The following is a 16,982-nucleotide window of genomic DNA, read 5'->3' as shown; positions in this document are numbered from 1 at the left end:
AGGTTTGATCTTCTTGCAGTCCATGGGACTCTCAAGAGTCTCCTCCAGCACCATAATTCAAAAGCATCAATTCTTCGGCGATCAGGAGGAGGAGGCCGGCTGAGCTGTTCTGTCATTTCTGTTCCAGCTTCCAAATAAAGAGCTGCTTTGGAGAAATAGCTGGGTCATCTGCTATGTCAACCCACTATTCAACTGTATTTATACTACTTTCCTTCCTTCCAAGGAACTCAAGGTGCCATAGTCTGTGTGGGTGCAACACTGTGCCCCAGGAGGCTATTGAGGCTGCACCCCTAGCTAGCCCACACACTCAGGCCCCATTTTCTCATTTGAAGCAGAATCCTCCTGCATTAAGCAGTAGCGGCTCCCTCTGACTTGGTTGCCCTAGCCACTCTGGGCGGCTCCCAACATATAACACATAACAAAGCATTAAACGCCTTTTAAAAAACCTCCCCTATCCAGGGCTGCCTTCAGGCGTCTTCTTAATGTTGTCTAGTTACTTATCCTCCTTGGCTCGGGGGTCGCCTAACTTCCCCGGATTCTTTGGGGGAAGAAACGGGCTTTAAACAGCCCGACTCCCACTTAGTCGAGTGTTAGGAATGGTGACCCGGGGCGCCGAGAGTGGGCGCATTGGGCATAAAATGCCGCCAGTTACGGGTAGCGGGAGATGGATTTTGCAAAGTAGGAACGCAATGCGAAAGCACCGAAGAGCACAGGCGCGTTTCCTTAAAACGGTGCATTTTAAACGGAGCCGCCGGCAGGTCACAGCAATGCAAGGGACAAGCAGAACTGAAGCAAGCCTGAGAAAGGCGACACGCCCTTCCCCTCGCGCACGGGGATTCCCCGAAAGGCACCTGAGCGGAGGAGGCCGCCGCTTCCGTCAGCTGACTGGCCGGGAGGGGGAAAGGCCGGCCTTCCCAGCCCAGCGCCTCCTCGCGGCGCCGCTGCTCGCTCGCTCGCGGCCGGAGGAGGAGGAGCGCCGGCAGCTGCGGAAACCACAGCCGCCGCCGCCGCCGCGGGAACCGGCGCCCGAGAAGAGGAACTCCGACCGCTCCCTCCCCCCCCCGGCTGGCAAGAGAAGCTGCCGGGGCTGCTGCCTCGGTGAGTGGCCCGGCGGGGCGGGCGGGGGGTCAGCGCCTTCCCTGAGTGGCAGCGCTTTCCCTGGAGCCCCTCGGTCGCGGGGGAAGGCGGGGCAGCCGCCACCAGAGGCCGCCAAGCCCAGGGCGGGTCCGCTTGCGCGAGGCGGTCCTTCGTCCTTGCAGGAGACGGGGGCGCGCCCGTCCTGCGTCCCGGCACGAGCGCCGTGTCTGCCCTGGGGGGCTCCCTGCGCGGAAGGGGCAGGAGGGGAGCGGGCCGAGGGAGACAAGGGCTCAGCCCCGCCCCTTCTGCCATGACGCAGAGGAGGAGGAGAGCTCTGATCCTAAACCTTCGCTGCCTTGCGGGAGAACTTCAGGAGAAGAAAAGGCTCGGGAGTAAACCCTACACAAATTCAGAGTGGAGTCCTTAAGACAGTTGGATGCCGTCCTGTACGCCTCTTTTGGGCAACTCCTGCAGCCCAGCTGATACCGGACCACATCAGTGAGGTCTAGAGGGGGGTCTTGTCGTCAGGACCTCCAGGCACACTGCCCAGGCCAGGCTTGCACCCCAGTGAGATCACTTTGGTGCTGCTAACAGTGGTTAGACTTCACCCCCAGAGGCACACTCCATTGTTGGCTGTGCCTCTCCAGTGGTTGTGTGTACAACGTTAATGAGAAATCTTCCATGCAGTTGCAAAGCCTGGGCCAATCGGGGCCAATCCCTTTCTCATTAACATCCAATACCTGCATTGGTGGGGCATGGGCAGTCGGTGTGTTCCTGCTCTCCTCCCCTCCCCTTGGCACACTTGTCCAGAAACTTCTAAACATCGTACTGGCCTGACCAATGTCTACAGAAGTGCTGATGAGAACTAGGTGTACTAATTAGTAAAATGTTTTCATTCATCAAAATTCCATAGTCTAGATAACTCCTCCTCATGTATATAAACCACAGCCCATTGGAAGGTTGTTGTTGTTGTTTAGTCGTTTAGTTGTGTCCGACTCTTCGTGACCCCATGGACCATAGCACGCCAGGCACTACTGTCTTCCACTGCCTCCCGCAGTTTGGTCAAACTCATGTTCGTAGCTTCAAGAACACTGTCCAGCCATCTCGTCCTCTGTCGTCCCCTTCTCATAGTTCCCTCAATCTTTCCCAACATCAGGGTCTTTTCCAGGGAGTCTTCTCTTCTCATGAGGTGGCCAAAATATTGGAGCCTCAGCTTCACGATCTATCATTGGAAGGTATATTATTATAATTATCTATTCTTTCTTTCTTTACAAAGTAACTATAGCAATGTCCAAGAAGCCATTAAATGGGCAGTGTAGCAAGACTGAGGTGGAAAATGGGCACCCAAGTGTGTCGCCTCCCCCCCTTGGCACATCCACGGTTGAGGAGATGGTCCAGCAGATGAAAGAGCTCATTACTGAGAACAATGAGCTTAAAGGTAAACCATTTGCATTGCATGCACTTCCACATGGCTTCATGGAGATGGCCTTGAATGGTCGGCTTGTTTGAGCCAATTGCCCTCTGACTGAGTCCTGAGTGCTCAGCTTGGGGCATGAGGCACATGGCACACGCTGAAGCTAAGCAGATCTGGGTCTAGTCCGTGGAGACTGCCTGCTTCTATGGTGGCATGATTAGAGAGATGCATGATATGATTGTTAATATATGTGGGACTTAAGGTAGCCTGAACAATGTGCTTTCTTCCCACCTCACAAACAGCCCATCTTTATTATTAATAATAATAATTTATTTGTACCCCACCCCACCCATTTGGCTGGGTTTCCCCAGCCACTCTGGGTGGCTTCCAACAAAAAATTAAAATACATTAAAATGTCACACATTAAAAACTTCCCTGAACAGGTCTGCCTTCGTATGTCTTCTAAATGTCAGGTAGTTATTTATCTCCTTGACATCTGATGGGAGGGCGTTCCACAGGGTGGGTGCCACTACCGAGAAGGCCCTCTGCCTGGTTCCCTGTAGCTTTGCTTCTCACAGTAAGGGAACCACCAGAAGGCCCTCGGAGCTGGACCTCAGTGTCCGGGCAGAACGATGGGGGTGGAGATGCTCCTTCAGGTATACTGGGCCGATGACGGTATTGAGGGGGTGCTCATTAAATTTGCAGATGACACCAGACTGGGAGGGGTAGCCAGTGCTGCAGAAGACAGAATCGGGGTTGGAGAACTGGGCCAAAACTAACAATATGTATTTCAGTAGGGTCAGATGTAAGGTTCTACACTTAGGCAGGAAGATGGGGGACACTTGACTTGCTAGTAGTACATGTGAAAATGACCTAGGGGTCTTAGCTTATGAGTCTGTGTTCCCTTAGTTCTTGATGCTTAGACCGTCAACTGTAGTTACTTCACTAGCAAAGCACTGTGTGAGTGCTCAGAGGCACTCTCTTTTCCAATTCCAGTTGTCCTCCGCACCTGCTGAGTTCTACAAAACTTGAGGTAGGAGCTGACAGCCAGTGCCACCCCCTGGATAGGTTGTAAGTAAGTAAGAAAGCAGGCAGGTGGGGGCTGGCCAAAGGCAGACCGAGGTTGGCAGAGCAGTGCCCCTTTCGCCCCAGTGGGCCAGGCAGCACTGAAAAAAGTGCAGTTTCATCCATGAAACTTTCCAGGGCCATGAGGAAAGGTGAGGCAACCACCTCAGGTGGCAGGATCCACAGGGGCAGCAGATCCCAAAGTAGAGCTTTATTCCCCACTTGTTCCTGATGTAGATCTTCACTCCTCCTTCCCCGTTTGTGTTTTGCCTCGGGTGCCAAAATGTCTCGGGCAAGCCCTGCCTTCTTCAGTGTATTTTGCCTATACTGTATCCAAGTTCAGGTTTGGGGAGGGAGAGTAGCAGGAGTAGATTGATACATGCTGTTAATGCAGTATTTTGGCGTGTCCCAACAGAAGCCATGAGGCAGCGTAATCAAGCTATGAAGGATCGCTTTGAAGAGCTTTCCACGTGGAGAGAGAAGCTGAAGGAAGAGCGGGAGTTCTATGAAACTAAATTCAAGGAAGCCAGGCAGTGTTTGGCAACCAAATGTGTAGAGAATGAAGCCCTGAAAAAGCAACTCCAGACTCTAGAAGAGAGAGAGGAAGGGTCCACAAAGGTGAATAAAACTATGAGCGTGTGTGCATGCCTGGGGCACATCTATAAAAATTGATACAGCTAGAGAAACTTTTTTTAAATTGCCAGACAAACAAAAAAAAAAAGAGGACACTGTGAATAGCTAACTGTCTAAGGCTGCAGTCGTAGGTGCAGTTCATATTCTTTATTACATTGATTTGTCACTAACTACATAAAATGCTTCAAAATAACTTGCAGTTGTTGTTTTGTGTGTGTGTGTGTGTGTGTGCGCGCACACACACACACACACACACACAGTCACACAGTCACACCTTGGTTCTCGAACGTAATCCATTCTGGAAGTCTATTCAACTTCAGAAACATTCAAAAGCCGAGGCGCAGCTTCCAATTGGCTGCAGGAGCTTCCTGCACTCAATCTGAAACCGTGTTGGACATTCAGCTTCCAAAAAACGGTCGTAAACTGGAACATTTGCTTCTGGGTTTTTGGTGTTCGGGAGCCAAAACGTACAAGTACCAAGGCATTTGAGAACCAAGGTACAACTGTATATGCCAAAAGTTTAAAACGGATCAAAGGAATAAAACAGTAAGATTTACAATCTGCAATATTATAAAAGGGGAAGATAAACACATAGGCACTAGATGTCTGGAATACAAATTTTAATACGAATAAATAAGACGGCAGGGGCAGAGAGCTTGGGCTTATATGATCTCAATGTCCAGTTATTATTGTTATTATTATTTATTGCATTTATATACTGGCCTATACCCGGTGGTCTCAGGGCGGTTCACAGAACAAAATCAAAATATAAAACCACAATATATAAAATCCAAATAAAAACAACCCAATAACAACCGCCCCCAAAAAAGAACCACATTTTAAAAGGGCATAGTTAATATTTGGCACGTCCTTCACACTCTCCTCCTGTATCTCCTGGCTTCTCTAACCCTCTCCATCTAAACTGCTTCTCCTAGGGATGCACGGTTTCCAAAAAGGAGATGGCCCAGGAGCTAGAGCAGCTGAGGACGCAAGTGGTGAAGCTACAGGCTGAGAAGGCTGATCTGGTTGCCATCATTTCAGAGCTACAGCTTAAACTCAACATCGGAACTGAGGACTCATTTGTGGAGATCAGGATGCACGTAAGCAAGAGCTGTCCCTTCCCCCAGAGAAAGAAAGACATGATGAGGTGGGCCTGGAGCCAATTGTGCAGTTGGGTAATCTCTGGGCTTCATAGTCTTACGGTGTGCCCCCCCCCACTTTAGATGCTAATGTTCATTATTCACTTATTTCAAAATGTGGGAAGTTAGCCCACTGGTGTTGGAGGGGGGAGAATCCGGCTCATCCAGCTGACGGGGGCCCTGAGCTTTTGATCACCACTGTCTAGAAATCTCAGCACTCTGGCTTAACTGAGTTGTAGATTGGGCTTTGTTGGTTCATATTATTATTGACCTAGTGTCTTCCGTGTGTATTTTCTTAGATTATGTTAGAGGGAGATTAATGCAATGCATCACATAACTGCAACATGTCAGATTCAGAGTTGCCATGTTCCCCCCTTCCAATTTTCCACAGGAAGGAGAATTAAACGGAGGTGTGAAAGAAATTCAAGACCTTCATGGCAAAACAATGAGGGATGCAGCTCCCAGTGTGTGAGTAGAATTCCTAGGCTGCTCCTAAGGGTAGGTTTTGATTTGTGCTACTCTTCCTAGTCTTCTGTTGGAGAAAGGGAATTAAAACAAGAAGAGTGAAGTGCAACACTCCAGCCACGGCACTCACTGCTCTCTTCTGTTTTGCAGATCTCTGGATGAAGCAAAAAAAAAGTTGGAAACCGAAGCGTTGACTGTCAGCCAGCTTCTTCATTCCCTCAGGAGCGAGATCCAGAAGAGAGAAGGCTTGGAAAAGGAGCTCCAGGAGCAGAAGGAAAGGTGGCGACCTTCTATAGCTTATAATTATTGGGTTGAATCCAACATTACTCAGAGGCGACCTACTGAAGTTAATGGACCTCAGGTAGTCATGTCCATTAATTTCAGTGGGTCTGCTCTAAGCACTGCTAACGTTGAATACAATCCATTTTTCAGTGTTTTGATGTATAGACATGATCTCAAACAAGGCTGTTAAGTCCTGAACTTACAATCGTATTTCTGAGAGTTTCTCCTAAGCATTTCACACATGTTGTCCCTACCATCTGTTCAGCTACACCAGACATCCCCAAACTTTGGCCCTCCAGATGTTTTGGACCACAATTCCCATCATCCCTGACCACTGGTCCTGTTAGCTAGGGATCATGGGAGTTGTAGGCCAAAACATCTGGAGGGTCGCAGTTTGGGGGTGCCTGAGCTACACTGTAAGGCCATTAATGCTGTTTTTGTAAGCCCCTAATAACCTAAGTTGCATCTAAAGTGTTTGGGATTTTAATATTTATATTTATGGCATTTATATGCTGCCTTTTTCTCCAAGGAGCTCAAGGTGTGGTGTACGTGGTTCTCCCCCTCCTCATTTAATCTCCACAACAACCCTGTGAGGTAGGTTAGACTGAGACGCGGTGACTGGCCCAAGGTCACCCAGTAAGTTTCATGAAGGCTGAGTGGAGATTTGAACCCTGGTCCCCCAGGTCCAACACTCTAACCATTATACTAGTTAAAAAGGTATTTATTTGAATATTGGGTTCCGGTTCGTCGCGGCGGTGAGAAGGACGCAGGGACTTCGCGTGCCGAAGTCCCTGGCTTCTCGGAGGGGGGGGGAAGTCCGCAGAGCGAGCGGACTCCCCGTAAAAGCATCGGATCGAGAGTTCCGATGACTCAGGCGTCCAGCGGCTGCTCCGTTTGGCGGATCCCCCGCCGCCCGAGAGCTCAATAGAGCGATCGTGAGCCGGTGGGGTTGAACCGCGGGAGCCATTTTGGGCCACATCTTACCTCCGGGAAGCGAAGCTCCGAGTCCTGACCCGGCAAGCGGCGGATTCTTCCGATTTGAAACTAAAGATTCCTAAAGAAGTAAGTGGAACTTTGATCTGGATCCTAAATTTGCTGATTGGAAAATAGGAGAGACTTAAAGAAACGGAAGCCGGTCTCTTCCTAATGGGAAACTGGGAGGCGTTTGGAAAAAAAAAATCCCAAGCCGAATAACGAAAGAATTTGAAACTGTGGACCCGAGAGGGGAAAAAGACTTTTTGGAACCATCTCAGCCCCTGAGTCCGGCACCCCTTGAGGTACAGCGGCATTAAGGGGAAGAGTGTTTTGACAGCTGTCAAAAGCTGTCAAACTGTCAAAAGACCGGGTGGATTGATTGTACTGCTGTGAACAGGAAAAATTGTTTGAAAATGTGAAAGAACTATTTAAATTGGAAGTAAGAATGGATTTGGGACTGAGTTAAGAATTAAGAAAAAGAACAGCCAAAATGGAGTCGATCGTCTGAGAAAGGAATTTTCCAGTACCCATTGTTCCCTACCCCCTGTTTATCTGCGGTTACGAGAGGTATGAAAACAAAGCTGTCTCGAGCCTTCCAGGAGACTGTGCTGAACTACTTGCTGTCATGGGAAGATTTTTACAAGGAACGGCAACATCCCAACTTACCACCAGTTGAGATTGAAGTCCAAGTCCAGGACTTAGAGGATAATTTAAATTTGGAGACTGCTGATTCTGAGACTGTGTGTGAGGAGAAACAACTGGAAGAGGACTTGGACTATGACAAATTTGTTTGGGGTGAAGCAAAATATGACCTCCAAAAGGAAGAAAAACAACTAGAACAAGAAGATGAGAGACAAAGGGACTTAAAGTTTAATGGATTTGAAGATCCTGGAGGGGTTAAAATGTGGAGTGGGGTTTTTGAGGGATGGGAAGGACAGGGGCAGGGGGGGGCAAAGGCCTGGAGATGGATTTGGGAAAGAATGGGTGTGGGGTAAAAACTTTAGTTAAAAGGTATTGTTTTGGTTTCTGAAAGACGGTCTTCGAAATCTTGGCATGACAATGGAAATGCTGAACCAATTGGGGGAAAAAGACTTAGGGAGAGGAGATGGAATGTAAGAAAGAAAGGGAAAAAAAAGTTATGTTTCCTTAAGGGAGTATAAGAATGGTTGGGAAAGAATTTTTAAGTTACTGTAAATTATTGCAGGTTAAGTGAGGTGTTTAGGCAGAAAGCTGCCTGCCCCCCTCTCCTTACTCTGAGGCACTCAGTGGCAGGGGGTGCCCAGAGGGGTGAGGAGGAAATGGAACCTTGGAAGTGCTGTGCCCTGCAGGCACCTCTTGTGGCAGGAGGGGACCTGTGGGAGGGCAGCATGAAAAAGGAGGAGGATTGAGTTAATATTATAAGATTAAGATTTGAAACTGAGTTGGAAAATTCGCCATAAGTAATCAGAATTTGTCAGGAAAACCATAAGGAAGACTATCGAGGGAGTCGCAATTAAGATGTTAAAATAATAAGAACTGGGAAGTTTGAACTCTTCCCAATTTTCCTTTTGTTTTTTTTCTCTTTTCTTTCTTTCTTTCTTTTTTTTTCTTTTTAGGTTAATTAATTATGATTATGAAAGAGTTGGGGGATGCAGATCCCCATAACCCCTTCCTCCCTGTTCTCTCAGTGGCAGGGGGGGGATATGGAGGGAGGAGGGAGGGGGGAAGCAGAACTCAATTCACAATTGGACCCCTTTGTTTCCTAAAGCACACGGGTCCTACTGGTGGCAGAAGTGGACCGGTGTGTGGAGGGAAAATGAAGGGACAGTGTTATATTATATGTTTTGTTTGTGTATTTCTTGTTTGAAAATTAATAAAAATCTCTTTAAAAAAAATAAAAATAAAAAATAAAAAGGTAAAGGACCCCTGACAGTTAAGTCCAGTCATAGACAACTCTGGGGTTGCGGCGCTCATCTCGCTTTACAGGCCAAGGGAGTTGGCATTTGTCCGCAGACAGTTTTTCTGGTTCATGTGGCCAGCAAAACAAGAGCAGCACACGGAAACGCCGTTTACCTTCCCGTCGTAGCAGTACCTATTTATCTACTTGCACTTTTGGGCGTGCTTTCGAACTGCTAGGTTGGCAGGAGCTGGGACGAAACAACGGGAGCTCACCCTTTCAGGGAGATTCGAACTGCCGACCTTCTGATCGGCAAGCCCAAGAGGCTCAGTGGTTTAGACCACAGCACCACCCGCGTCCCCCATTATACTACTGTACTTACAAACTTTTTTTTAAAAAAAATTTAAATACTTTAGTAGCATGAAAAAAACAATTATGCTCTTAGTTCACTGGCAACTGTTTGTTCTACTCTGCAAGAGAGAATGCCCTGTGGCTGGAGTAGTTTTGACCTGTGCTACTTACGCATTTACACATTCCCCCAAATGCAGCAATCTTGTATTCTTGTGTTGACAGTGAAGAGATTCTGCAATGAATCCCACTTGCTTTAAGAGTGGAGAAGGGCTTCTGGAAAATATCATTGACTGTCACATGTTCTCATGACCTTTCCCATCAAATCTATAGCAATATGACTTACGTACTAGTATGTTTAAATTGGAATTGGATTCTTGTGTTTCACAGACTTCTGTTAGAAAATAAAACTGCAGAGAAAGGCACTCAGACGGAACAGGAGGAGGAGGAAGGAAAAGAGAGAGCAGAAAGCGTAAGTGTGGCTCATTTATTAATGCACCATGCCAGCAGGCGCATAGCAAGGGAGGGGCGGGGTGCCCCTGGCCCCAGTCTGGTGGGGGCAGCTCACGGGGCAGCGCTGCCAGCCCCTGGCCCGCCCCTCGCCTCCTCCGGCCGAGCGCGCCGCCTGAGCACACTGGCCGCTGCCGCAGCCGCCCAAACACACCGCTGCGGATGGACTGCATATGTGTGGACATGCACAGTCCGGCCTGGTGCGTGCGTCGTGATGGCACGATGCATGCGTCAGGCCGCGTCGTGACGTCACGACGCACGCACCAGGGCAGTCTGCGTATGTACCTCCCCGGGCAGCCAAGCAGCACATGCTTGTTGGTAGCTTTTGGGTAGAATTGTCCTTCCTACGGATGGGCTCTAGAATGCTCGTCACCCAATGGGCAGAGTGAACTTTCTAAAGTTTCTCATGCCTTCATTTGCACACAACTGCCCACTAATGCAAATGCTGATCTGGACCATCATTGTGTCTCAGAATATCTCACGCATGCTGTAAACTTGCCTCTGGGAAACTTGACAGGCAGAGTTCCATGGCCTCATTGAACTGGAGATGACACCGCCAATGGGTTGGCCATACCCATGTAGACACCAAATGAGGGAGGTCAGGGGAGTTGGCATGGATCCCTTGCAGCTCAGGGTCTGTGTGGCCTCCTCAAAGAGAGGAACAATTGTTTGCTTGGTAGAAACAGTTGGGAATGCAAATTGGTTTTGCAGAAGCCCCTTGCTCCATTATAGAAATGGCTCTTGTGCCTATCCTGCCTCTGCTGCAGACAAGAGGCTCCTTTTTGTTTGTACGTTCAGACTATTTAAACTCAAATCTGCTACTAGTGACATTCTTTTCTGACTAGTTATGCGAAAAACTAGAAGCATAATAGCAGGGCTGTATTGTTAATTCAGTTTGGAGTAAGTGTATGGACTCAACCTGTGTTTTTAGGTGGTTTTGCCCGTTTCTTGCAGGTGGGTGATGAAATAGAGACTCTAAACCTACAAGTGTCTGCCCTGTTCAAAGAACTTCAGGAGACGCATGCTAAATTAAAAGATGCTGAGATAATCCAGAAGAAGCTGCAAGAAAAGTAAGAGTGCTGTTAAATTACCTATCAGAACAGGCATTTATATTTTCTTGAGGCAGAGCATCCCTCAAGGGGGGCAACCAGTTTCCGGCGGAGCATTTCTCTCCCTCCCTTGGTGAAGTTCCCCATGATCTCCTTCGCAGGTGCCAGGCTCTTGAGAGACAGCAGCATGGCGGAAGTGCTGGAGACTTGGATGAGAAGCAGCAGCTGCTGTACACCATTAAGAAGCTGGAGCTTCAAGTGGAGAGCATGCAGTCGGAAATCAAGCTGGAGGAAGCCAGAGCAAACGAAGAGCAGTGAGTATAGGCTCAGGAGCGGGTGGTGAAAGTGAGACTCAAAATGCGGCTGCGGTGTGCACCTTCTATTTCCGCCTCCATGTTTGTCACTACTGTACTGTTCAGCTAAACTGAGCTTGCAAATCTGACAAAAAAAATCCTTCTCTTTAGGGAAAGCTGTGGTGCTGATTAGGTTTCCAACTGAAATTGCCCTACCCTGGTAATTCATTGTGTGAAGAAAAGGTATAGGGCCTCTTCATGCATTGCATTTTACAAGGATACATTCAGTTTCTCCCCTCTCCCCCAATATATGTAGAGAAAATGTGAATATGATAAAATGATACACTTATCAGAGGATTTGCCATAGATCCCTGTTCTGGTGTACATTCTGTTTGTTGAAGTGCAATATATGTGAAACGGTCCTAAGGCTGGCACACAGTCTATACGTATTTTGTTGTTGAAATTTAATACACCCAGAAATTATCTCTCTTTTATTGAGGAACTCTGAAATCATTGAAGGACACAAGTGAACAAAGCAGAAAGTCGTCAAATAAGCAATTTTAGGAAGAAAGGCTTATTTTCCTATCTGTCTTACTTGTCTTTTCCAACAGACAGAAATTTAACACATTGCAGGATGCTTATAGCAAGCTTGTACCTGAACTGACCAAAGCAAAGCAGACAGTTGAAGAACTAAAAGACAAAGAGGTAAGCCTTGCTCTGAAGAATAGTCCCAGTGCTATGTAAGGAAGTGGAATGACTAGCATTTCCACCCCCTTTGTGAAAGTTCCTTCGGGGTTCAATAGGTTCAGAACATGCAGGAGGTGCCCACATCTCCCAGTGGTTCTGCATGATTCCAGCTGTGTTGCACAAGCTGCTTTTTTCCATTTGCATTTTTCATAATAAAATGCAACAGCAAAAATGACTAAAAATGGCAACATTAGACAGTACTGAGGTTTAGCCCAGCTTTAATAAAAACTTCCCTAATTTAAGTAGTGTAGAAGAGAAAAAAGAAAGAAGACTAAAGAGGAAGTGCAATTGATAAACGATAATTGTGGGAGAGGTGGGTCATGACATATGCATTTATGCTTTAGAGCATTTATTGGTATGGGAGCAGAAAATGGGGAGGGATGACTGCGTCCTAAGGAGAGATCATGGTCTCCTTCACCGGCAACATAGTGCAGCCATACTTTTCCATTCTTTAGTACAGGTTTCCAGACAGGGGAAGTAGAACAGGATGCAGAGCCCCACATAACCAAGCTGTGACCACAGTGTTTCCCCCTCCTGATTTTTGCACTGGGAGCAGCTGCTTGCACTGCGATGTGGCTCATTCACAGGTTTAGACTGCCAGGCCACCAGAAACCATAAGATGTCTCTGATTGCACTTTGTTCCTCACCCTGATTAAACCTGCTGCAGGCTGAAAGGGTCAATAAGGCTACAGCTGAGGAACTTATTCACAGACTGGCTATGGCGGAGGAAGCCCTAGCTGCCAAACAGTTCCAGATAGATGAAATGAAGCAGACCATTGCAAGGCAAGAGGAAGAACTGGAAACCGTGGCTATCCTCCGAGCTCAGGTATTGTAAGGACACCTGTCATGTGGTGGTTGGGTGAAATCCTGCTCCACTCTTAAGCAGAGAGAATGAAATCAATTGACTTAAAATACTTGAGCCCGTTGATTTGAGTGGGTCTGCTCTTAAGTATGACTAACATTGAAGATAATCCATTTATTTTGTAAGCTGCCCAGAGTGGCTGGAGAAACCTAGCCAGATGGCCAGGTATAAATAATAAAATTATTGTTATTGTTTATTTTTTCCCCTTTAAAAAGTTTTATTTATTATAACAGGCATATAGGAATCGATCATATGCATGTGTGTAGCAGTTCGAAAGCACCTCAATGTGCAAGTAGATAAATAGGTACCGCTACAGCAGGAAGGTAAACGGCGTTTCCGTGTGCTACTCTGGTTCGCCAGAAGCGGCTTTGTCATGCTGGCCACATGACCTGGAAGCTGTACGCCGGCTCCCTCAACCATTAAAGCGAGATGAGCGCCGCAACCCCAGAGTCGGTAATGACTGGACCTAATGGTCAGGGGTCCCTTTACCTTTTTATGTGTGCCACTTAATTAAATAATTCAGTACATAAGGATGGACATCCTTGGCGTATATCACTTTGTAAATTAAATTGGGAGGAGAGTGAACCATTTACATAGACGTTTGAGGGTTTGTAGTACATTAAAGTAATCTAGTTTTTAAACTGTGACCCTTTATTATACTTAACAATGCAATGATTCAAGAGTATTATATAAGAAATACCACTTTACATGGTCAAAAGCTTTTTACACATTGGGGAAAATAACTACTTATTGTTCTTGGTTTGACTGTAATATTTTTATGCAATTAATTAGGCATTTGATGTTGATTGCAGTTTTCTGCTTTTTGATAAATCCAACTGATTAGTGCTAAGATTATTCTGTCTTTCTGCTATGATTGTAATCCAAATTCTGAAGTCTTGATTGTGTAAACAAATAAGTTGTTGTTGTTGTTAATTTTCATTTCTATACTGCTTTATTTTTTAAGAAAAAAAAACTCAAACCAGTTTACAACCTACATTAAAGGATCAAATAAAACAATACTGAAGACAAACAAGTATACATTCAGAGCTACATAATTAACAAAAAACTAAAATATTATATTAAAAGATTTCAAGAGAAAACATTACTAGAGGAAGTCAAGTATAAAATGCACACTTAAATAGCACAACTAGCAAGAGAATAAAATATTATCGTAAGCATAGAACATACCTGCAGCTGTTGCTGCCAATGGTGGTTCATGGCGGGTGGTGGCTGAGGATGCTTGGTGAGGCAGGATCCTTTAGCTAGTACAACCAGGATTAGGGCAGCATATTAACTCAAATTGACTCATTTATCTCCTTTTAAAGCATGCCATGATCTTTACTCCTGTTTGTTCCCTGATTAGATGGAGCTCTATTGTTCTGACTTCCACGCTGAACGAGCAGCACGGGAGAAGATCCACGAGGAAAAGGAGCAATTAGCTGCCCAGCTAGCATACTTGCTGGCAGAGAAGCAAAACCATGAAGATCTTGGGAGGTGAGAAATGGATCAGAGGAAATGTTTAGATACTGAAACGTCTTCAATATTTTGTGAGAGGAGAGAACAGTGTGACTGTTTTAAAAAATTAAGTTTATTGGGCTGCATCCTTTCTCTCCATTTTCAGTTCTTCACTGCCGTGCTGATTTGGGGGGGGGGAGCCATAAAAATGAGGGTATGGCATTAGCAATCTTTTTCTCTCTCTCCAGGAATATGCTGGCAGAAATGCAAACTCGGCACAGACTCCCATCAGATCAAGGCCAGCCTCACTTTTCTCAAGGAGGTAAAATTAAAAGGTCAAACTGAGAAACTTGTCACACCACAGCTCTTGGTTCACACAACAAACTCAGGGTGGCATCCAACTAACCTTTACTCCAAATTGTTGTCGTTTAGTCGTTTAGTCATGTCCGACTCTTCGTGACCCCATGGACCATAGCACGCCAGGCACTCCTGTCTTTCACTGCCTCCCGCAGTTTGGTCAAACTCATGTTCGTAGCTTCCAGAACACTGTCCAACCATCTCGTCCTCTGTCATCCCCTTCTCCTTGTGCCCTCAATCTTTCCCAACATCAGGGTCTTTTCCAGGAATTACTCCAAGTAATAACTTCAGTGGATCACCTCCGAGTAAAACATAATGGAATGCCACCCTCAGATTTTTGCCATCAAAACTTACTTTTTGCAAACCTACCTATTCCAGAAGCTGTGAATAGACTGTAATTGCTCATTGAGTATGCCTCCTTGCAAGATTATTAGACACATCCAAAAAATAGCTCCTCATGTGGCATAACTGTTGAGATTTCCATAGGTCCGGTTCTCACACAACAGTTTAAGACAGGCTTCCTCAAACTCGGCCCTGCAGATGTATTTGGCCTACAACTCCCATGATCCCTAGCTAGCAGGACCCAGTGGTCAGGGATGATGGGAATTGTAGTCTCAATTGGAGGGCTGAGTTTGAGGAAGCCTAGTTTAAGAGATAAATCTACTCCTGGGCTATGTGGCTTCAAAATACATTGTTTAGTTGTGTCCGACTCTTCGTGACCCCATGGACCAGAGCACACCAGGCACTCCTGTCTTCCACTGCCTCCCGCAGTTTGGTCAAACTCATGTTGGTAGCTTTGAGAACATTGTCCAACCATCTCGTCCTCTGTCGTCCCCTTCTCCTTGTGCCCTCCATCTTTCCCAACATCAGGATCTTTTCCAGGGAGTCTTCTCTTCTCATGAGGTGGCCAAAGTATTGGAGCCTCAGCTTCACGATCTGTCCTTCCAGTGAGCACTCAGGGCTGATTTCCTTAAGAATGGATAGGTTTGATCTTCTTGCAGTCCATGGGACTCTCAAGAGTCTCCTCCAGCACCATAATTCAAAAGCATCAATTCTTCGGCGATCAGCCTTCTTTATGGTCTAGCTCTCACTTCCATACATCACTACTGGGAAAACTATAGCTTTAACTATAGGGACCTTTGTAGGCAAGGTGATGTCTCTGCTTTATAAGATGCTGTCTAGGTTTGACATTGCTTTTCTCCCAAGAAGCAGGTGTCTTTTAATTTCGTGACTGCTGTCACCATCTGCAGTGACCAAGGAGCCCAAGAAAGTAAAATCTCTCACTGTCTCCATTTCTTCCCCTTCTTTTTGCCAGGAGGTGGTGAGACCAGTGGCCATGATCTTGGTTTTTTTTATGTTGAGCTTCAAAATACATATAGGAGATCGTTTCTATATGCAAGGACTTTTGTATGGTACAGCATTCGGGACCCATCTGCACTGTGCATTTAAAGTAGCATCATAGAACTCTAAGCAGTTATGGGCTCCCCCAAAGGATCCTGGGAACTGTAGTTTGTTAAGGGTGCTGCAATTGTTAGATGGCCCATATTTTCTCTTAGGAACTTTCTCCAGAATTCTGTGGGCATAGGGATTGGCTTTGAAATCCACCTGAGAACCCACTTGGGCCGCTTATTTATCTACAAATGTCTTCTGCAATTTGTTGGTTGCTTTATTGTCATTCGGGAGGGGGGGAATCATGAGGACTCATTCCATAGGTCACTGTTATTGTGGTGTTTGGGGGGGGGGATATGATGTAAAATCATGCAAGTTCAAGAGGATCCATTTCAGTTCTATTGGATCTGACTTTTACTGAGACCCAGTGGAAAAAAGCAAAGTGTGTGTGTTCTCTCGGGGGAGAGAGGAGAAAAGTTACTTGAGGGGTTGGTGCCCACAGCTGTCTCTCAAAATTCCCTATGTGCCCACAAGTGCAAAAAGATTAGCAACACTGACTTTTCAACAAGAGGACCTGACCATCTTGATTATTATATTATATCTCTTCCTTTCATTCTCAAAAATGAAATTTGTCTCTGCAGGAACAGAAGATCGGGTTTGGCAGCAGCAACAAAGGAGTGTCCCAATACATTCTTGTCCGAAGTGTGGAACAATTCTTCCTGATATGGACACACTTCAGATTCATGTCATGGACTGTATCATCTAAGCACTGGCCTCAAGAATTCTCAAAGATGAGAAATGCACTTTTTAAACAGAATATGTCAATTCACACTCCTTAGCAAGGAGCCTGATTTTTGAAATTTAATAGTCTTTTTCTATTTATTTCAACAGGAATTTTTAGGTTTTCATTTTATGCCTTGGGTTAGCCAGTTAGCTTTTTAAAAAAAAAAAAAAAAAAAGCTGGCTAAAGCTGAGGATGCCAACACCATAATGATTATTTGAACTAAAATATTTATAAGAGGTAGAATTGTATGAGAATCGAAAGG

At 46.1% G+C, this 16,982-nt stretch overlaps 1 protein-coding gene across 1 annotated transcript; it reads left to right on the top strand.

The window, feature by feature from the left end:
- The first annotated feature begins 943 nt into the window (after positions 1-943).
- OPTN (optineurin) lies at positions 944-16,927 on the top strand. The gene is made up of 14 exons (XM_035127658.2): positions 944-1,098; positions 2,354-2,515; positions 3,972-4,174; positions 5,125-5,289; positions 5,720-5,796; positions 5,944-6,072; positions 9,665-9,746; positions 10,739-10,854; positions 10,995-11,147; positions 11,738-11,831; positions 12,541-12,699; positions 14,099-14,229; positions 14,439-14,512; positions 16,578-16,927. The coding sequence occupies exons 2-14, from the start codon at positions 2,365-2,367 to the stop codon at positions 16,700-16,702; spliced, it is 1,659 nt and encodes a 552-aa protein (XP_034983549.1). The 5' UTR covers positions 944-1,098; positions 2,354-2,364; the 3' UTR covers positions 16,703-16,927.
- Positions 16,928-16,982: the final 55 nt, after the last annotated feature.

This window comes from Zootoca vivipara, chromosome 10 (assembly GCF_963506605.1).
Source record: "Zootoca vivipara chromosome 10, rZooViv1.1, whole genome shotgun sequence".
In the NCBI taxonomy this organism is placed as follows: domain Eukaryota; kingdom Metazoa; phylum Chordata; class Lepidosauria; order Squamata; family Lacertidae; genus Zootoca; species Zootoca vivipara.
The sequence above is the reverse complement of the archived record's forward strand: the minus strand, read 5'-3'. Positions and strand labels throughout refer to the sequence as shown.

What these genes read in the sequence shown, in the direction of transcription:
- OPTN (XM_035127658.2), top strand. Translation starts at nt 2,365, where the DNA reads ATGTCCAAGAAGCCATTAAATGGGCAGTGTAGCAAGACTGAGGTGGAA. An exon ending in CTCCAGGAGCAGAAGGAAAG is followed by an intron (nt 6,073 to 9,664) that starts GTGGCGACCTTC and finishes TGTGTTTCACAG; the next exon opens with ACTTCTGTTAGAAAATAAAA. An exon ending in AAGAACTAAAAGACAAAGAG is followed by an intron (nt 11,832 to 12,540) that starts GTAAGCCTTGCT and finishes AACCTGCTGCAG; the next exon opens with GCTGAAAGGGTCAATAAGGC.